The following is a 6467-nucleotide window of genomic DNA, read 5'->3' as shown; positions in this document are numbered from 1 at the left end:
GCTAGCCAAAAGAATAATAATAAAAAAGAGGGCCATCCCGTGCGCATCCCGTCTCTTGAATTGCGAGTGTGTATCGCAGCGACCCTCAGCAATGCCACGGAGCGGGAGAAGACGCCGACCCCGAGATTGTTTCGGACGGATAAACACAGCGGCACTTGCTGGGGAACTGATTCGGACTATAAATGATTCTCGCTATAAACAGCATGACAAGCGTGCTATATATATTGCTGGCTCAGATTAGTGTCTAAAGAAGCAGTGTGGTGTAGTGGTTATAGTGTGTTGGGACCTGGAATACCAGGATTCAAAACCACAACCCCAGTTTTTGTTAATGGTCACTAGTTCCTTTTCAAATTCGAGGACATAACTTCACTTCCCGGTCTATATTTTAAAGTGCCCCTTTATATGCAAAATATGCTGTGGTATAGCTTCACACACAGAAGCATTTTCCGATTAGCGACTCCATGAACTGCAAGGATCTCGTTGTCACTACTAGAATCCATAGAGTTGAACACATAAAAATATTTTCTTCATCAAGTCAAAGCCACATCCAGTACTATCCCTTCTGGTAAGATGTACCCATAAGCCCATTTGCCTTTCTATTATTATCCAGCTGTGAAGCTCTCTACTGAGATGATGGTCCAGTTCCCTTTTCAGAGTGAATACTTGACCCAATGAGGTAACAGCATGCAATGTAATTACCAGATATTGTTGCCCTCTTTCTTTACAGTGATGGAATTCTAAATTGACTCTTCATGGCCTTTAAGCTCAATAAAACGTCAAAAACAAATCAGCATGCAATTTGGAAAATATTTTGGCATGCTCTGGGAACTATTATAGCAATGGAAAAAAATCTCCAGGATGACGTGCTTAAAGGAAATAAGTACAGTCATGCCTCGGGTTGAATGTGCTTCGGGTTGAGCGCGTTTGAATTGCGCTCCACGGCAACCCAGAAGTAACGGAGCGCGTTACTTCCAGGTTTCGCCGCTCGCGCATGCACAGACGCTAAAAATGACATCATGCGCATGCGTGGAAGTGGCAAAACGCGACCTGCGCAAGCGCAGACGCGCCATCGCTTGTTATGTTTGCTTCAGGATGTGAACGGGGCTTCGGAACGGATCCTGTTCGCATCCCGAGGTACCACTGTATATCCGTTTCTAGCAAGCATCCAATGAAAACAAAATTGATAAAGAAAAATAATCCACAAATTGTATTTTAAAATTTTATACACAACAAAGGCCTACACAGCTTCCTGGTCCCCGAGAAGCATCTTTCTTCCCCAACTCAAAGTGTGGCTTGAAACATGTCTTAAAGATCTATACCTTCGGCAGCAGGCACTGATACAGTTCAGAAACATCATTTACACAGTCAGAAAAAGAGACAGAGATTAGGTATATAAATTTCTATAGCAATTTTAATCTGTTAATCCTGACAAAAATTTAAAATAGATATAAAGTCAATCATTTAGTGCTTGCCTATTAAAGTGTTTTTATACATGAAAAAGAACTATGTACATCTCAAGAGACTTCCAGTTTTAAACCACTCATCAACTTTACTCATGAAGGCGCATCTTGGCTTGTGGACCTTTAAGGCCTTTGTATTCCTATCCCCATTGTTCTCATTCTTGTGTTGGCAACAGGTAGAGAAATGGGAGGGGGAGTGGTGCTGGTGGAGGATGGAGAAAGTGTGTGAACCTGTTCAGGTATCACATTCCAAATAATTCAACATGGTTTGAGTTTAAAGCTCTCTCACACACCTCCTTCTCGTTTATTCACACATGGTATCCTGAAATAATTTATGTCTGTGATTTTTGAAAGTTGAGTGTTCATCAATATACTAATGTTAAAAAACAGTATACGTACCACAATTTGTTCCCACACCCCACAGTGACAGGGAGCAAAATAAGGCCTGGATATAGGACTCACACTAGACTGAAAGCTTTCTCCAGAATATACTGCCTGAATAGTCTGTGCATACGTGCATATATGCCCCCCCCCCGTGTGTGTGTGTGTGTGTGTGTGTGTGTATACACACAGGCAAAGGTGAGAGTGTAAGCAAGAGAATGCTTGTGTGTGCACGCAAGTCAAGATCAACACATTACCAACCAAGGTGAACAAGCTGGGAAAAATATATACACAAATACTAACAACAATATGGTAAACTATGGCTTTTAGACATGGTTACAGTATTTCTAGACAAGGCTTCATTGTATTTTGTTTAGTAGCTGTTTTCAAAAGTAGCAAGAGGCAACCCACTCCAAATCAGTTATTCCAATCAATAAAATAAGGGAGATTAGATTAAAAAACAAAAACAAAAGACTGCTTAGAATTTAATAGAAAATTTTGGTCAAAATCCTTGTTTGTAAAAGCTCTTTATCAGATGTTAGGATTTCATGAGCATTTCTTTGCTTGCTTAAACCAACTTGAAATATAAAATAAAATAAAAAAACCAAGTGTCATTTTCCTTAAAAGATGGAATTATTTTTGACTGCTAGTTGGTCATGATTCTATTTTCTTTGTTCAGCAAAACACTGAGCCATCAGAAAGTCTCACAGGGGCATATGTTCCATGTAGCTCTCTCCCTATACAGAAATGGGTTCACTGAGCTTTGGAACTTTTTCTAGGTCAAGTACATAATGAGCTGAAGTAACAATCTCCAAATTAAAGTGCAGTAGATATCTTGAACTCCACACCCATTTTTATGACTTGGAAAGAAATTGAAGTGTTTCATAGCTCACAGAGCACTCATTTACAGCTCTTTTTAAAAAAACTTATTTCCTCTTCTGTTGGGTACAAAAATATTTAAATTAGCAAAAGCTATAAGAACTGGGGTATATTTAAGAATCAAAGAATTCTTGCTGTCTCAGATTCAAATTTATTGTGGTAAAACCTCTTTAAAAAAGTAGAGCTGTACAAAACATCTAAATGGAATTTATTAAAACAAAAATGTTGAGCTGAATTTGTTCGTATTTAAAAAATCTTTCCCAAAAATACATTGCTAAATATACAAACTATATAATCAAGTCATTTTAATGGTGGGGTTTGCAATGACAAGGAGAAAGCTAAAAATCTGGACATGGAGCTGCAACATACAAATGACTTGGTACCTTTGTAATACCACATAAATAAACTTCAGTGAAACAAAAATTATACTTTTCTGAAGTGGTTTGAAAAGAAATACTTAAATAGACATTAAACATCATCCACAGAGAGAGCAGGAATGTTTATCCTCGGCCGTGTGAAAAATGCCATTTTCTCTCTACAAAACACAAACATCAATTGTTAATGAAAGTAAAAAATAAGACTTCACTATTCAACAGTCAGAAAATAAAAAATCTATGTATGCCTTGTCTTGTACAACTTCACAGAAGCCCTACAGTAAGACTTCCAAAACACTTTTGAAATAGTCATTCAGTGTGAACAAAGCCAAAAGATTTCAATACAATAAATCTTACTGAACTATAGCTACCACAAAAGGCATTTTATCAAATCCCACACTGTTTTCTATTTGATAAGCATGCTACAGAATGTTATAGGTAGGTCATTCATTTAAAAACAAAGGGATCTGACAAGTAAGACAGTATTGTGTCACTGCCAGATAAGGACATCATAATAGGAGTCTGTTTTCAGAAAACACCATACTCATTATCAGAAGAGGACCATGATATGAGCATGACTACTTTGTTTCTACAGCCAAAGGTTTTTACAGTGCTGGTTAGTGAAGCTACATGAAAGGGGTAATCCATGCATTTGAGCAAAATCTGCAATGCATTTTCCTACCTGAATGACTGCACCTCTAAAGGCTCCTTTCGACTCTGGCCTCGTAGCCTATGCACATCTTTAGCAGCTGCTCTCATCATTTTATTAGCTTTGAGCTCGCACTTACATTCGACTTTTTCCACCTAAGTGATGAGGAATGAAACCATTAATTTAAATAAAGGCACAATAGGTTCTTTTCTAATCTGGCATCCTCTGTGTAAAACAAAACACTTCATTTCCATGCCCAACATAGGGCATTCAGGTGGGACTGATTTATTTTGAGCCATAAACCACCAAAGCTGTAAAAGAATCGAGAATGGGAGAGTGATTTCATGGGCACTATTGTTCCTACCAATGTGCCTAGAAAAAGCCTCCTTACCTCTGGCCACTTGCACCTGCTGCACACGGTCCTGTGAGTTAACATCAATCCTACAATTCCATTCATATGAACAAATACAGAGGTAGATAAGAGGGAAAGTATGTGTCTCCTCATATACTTTTTTGATCTGGTTTTGCAAACAGATATTTTTTAAAGATGTTTTAGCTGGAATTTAAAAGCTTTTTGATGTTTTGAGTCACTGACTTGCCAATTATGCTTGTAATGAACCTACTGTCCCAAATTACTGAAGCCTGACTAGCATCCTCCAGAAGTTAGGCATTTAGTGTTGCAAGTCCCATGCTGTCAACAATCTCTGAGCAGAGATTTGGCAGGAATCCTCACATTTGACTTTCAGGTGCCTCTTAAAAACCCTTAAAATGTCTTTGTATTGCTATAAACCGCCCAGATAATTCATGATAGAGCAGTACAGAAATTCTTGAATAAATGCATGCAGGTCCCACTATGCAAATGTAATCCATTCCAGAGAAATGGTTCATAAAGCGAGCCAATGATTTCCATTGTTTCCAATGGGGAAAATCCCACTGCATACTCAACCAAGAAAAAAATGAGAGAGAGAAATCCATGGCTCCACCCTTGCTTCCACCCTACCAATTGTAATCCCAGCAGAGTGTTGGATGAGCTCGCTTGACCATATTCAGGTCTTCCTCCCTATTACCTTTGAATTACAACCTTATGCCTTCAGACAGAGAACCTCATCAGAGGCTGCGTACATCTTTGGTTCCAGGGGTTCCCTGGTGCCCTTGGCAAGGAGCTGTATCAGCACTTCCCCCGTTCCTTAAACCCTTGGCAAGGATGGCCTCCACTCCAAGTCAGAGTAGAGAGGTGTGATTCTTGCCCCGCCCCCTGGGCCTGCACCCTTGGTGGGGGCCAACGTACCCAACCCTTCAGTATATCTCTGTTTGGTTCATATACACTCCCAGAGACAGAGAGATTTTGGACAATCAGGTGCAGATGATATCATGGTATTTCACCATGCCATACATTTCTTTGAGATGGGGCTGAAGAGGGCAAGACAAGACAATTCTGACTAGACCCACTGAAACAGAACCTGTTTTAAATCCCACTAAAATGACAAGTACTGAAAAAGTACCTCAAAGATTCCAGCAGGTTTCACTACCGAAAGGAGAACTTTTTTAAACACATCAAGGGTGGGATTCAGCTACAGTTTAGTCAGAGTGGGCCCATTGTAATCAACGGACCTAACTTTGTCATGTTCATTAATCACAATGAGCCTACGCTGAGTAAAACATAATTGAAGCCTATTCCCTTGTTGAAAATTTAATTGATAATGAAAAAGCATTCTGTAGTCAAAGAATAACTTGCCTGTTTCTCTACTAGTCTCATCAACATCTGAAATTGTTCATCTTTGTCTATGCACCGGGGTAGTTCCTTTTCCCCCTGACTTTGAGCTTGCTCTAGCTGTTCCTTCAGCTGCTTGAGGACAGAGATCTCTTGAACCAGCTGGTTGTGCCAGGTCTTTGAAGCCTGCAAGTCCAATTCCAGATCCAGTGAGGTACGGATTAGACGCTCACCTCCAGTGGATCTAACAGAAGACTGAACAACAACGACAAAATATTTATTATAATGCTGAATTGTGATAACCTTTGATACACTTTGTCATGCTTAGAGACTTGAAATACTAATGGTTGCTGACACCAAACTGAAAATAATGGTTTGCATCCAGTGCAACAGGAATTCCATCTGCTCCTTCCCCATGCTCCTCCAAAATATGCTCCAGAAGGTCTCCCAGTTCCTCAGAGCTGATTCTGAGAGTGCAAAGAGGGCTGGAGGGGGGAAGTGAGGAAGTAGAAGTTCTGCTGCATGCACAGAAGTCTCCTGCACCAGGGCAGTTGCAGCATTGGGATGCATCCCGATATCTTTATGAGAAATGCTTCAGACATTCTGAAACTATGACAGCTTCAAAAATTATTCAGAACTACATGCCAAATGCTCCACAATATAATTTCTCTTTGACACATTAATGGAAACCGCAAAACACAAACCTTCAATAACATCAAGAGCCATTGATGTTAATATGCAAAACTAGAACAGGGCACACAAAGAACAGTTTAACTAATCGTTATTTTAAAAGAAACTAGGCTAGCTTGTGAAAAATGTATACAGCTCAACAACTCAATAAAAGAAAACAGCATGTAAGATTTATATATTTTTACCCTTTTCATCCTGACACTTCGCCTCTCCACAGCATTTCGAACAAAGGGTGGTTTCTTGGATAGTGTTGAACTATCACTATCACTACGATTAAGCTGAAAAAGAGAAATGAACAAAGGCACTGAGATAGGAAAGTTGTT

General features: G+C 39.5%; 1 protein-coding gene across 2 annotated transcripts in view; it reads right to left on the bottom strand.

Moving 5' to 3' along the window:
• Positions 1 to 1393: 1393 nt before the first annotated feature.
• WWC1 (WW and C2 domain containing 1) overlaps positions 1394 to 6467 on the bottom strand; it is an 80661-nt gene continuing 75587 nt past the window's right edge. For both annotated transcript variants that reach the window (XM_028717483.2, XM_028717482.2), the window contains 4 exons: positions 6330 to 6422; positions 5479 to 5709; positions 3777 to 3898; positions 1394 to 3255 (listed from right to left, as the gene is read on the bottom strand). In XM_028717483.2, coding sequence (XP_028573316.2) covers positions 3189 to 3255; positions 3777 to 3898; positions 5479 to 5709; positions 6330 to 6422 — 513 coding nt within the window. In that variant the 3' untranslated portion in view covers positions 1394 to 3188. The remainder of the gene's footprint in view (positions 3256 to 3776; positions 3899 to 5478; positions 5710 to 6329; positions 6423 to 6467) is intronic.

Source organism: Podarcis muralis, chromosome 2 (assembly GCF_964188315.1).
Source record: "Podarcis muralis chromosome 2, rPodMur119.hap1.1, whole genome shotgun sequence".
Lineage (NCBI taxonomy): Eukaryota > Metazoa > Chordata > Lepidosauria > Squamata > Lacertidae > Podarcis > Podarcis muralis.
This window is presented reverse-complemented; position numbering and strand designations above follow the sequence as displayed.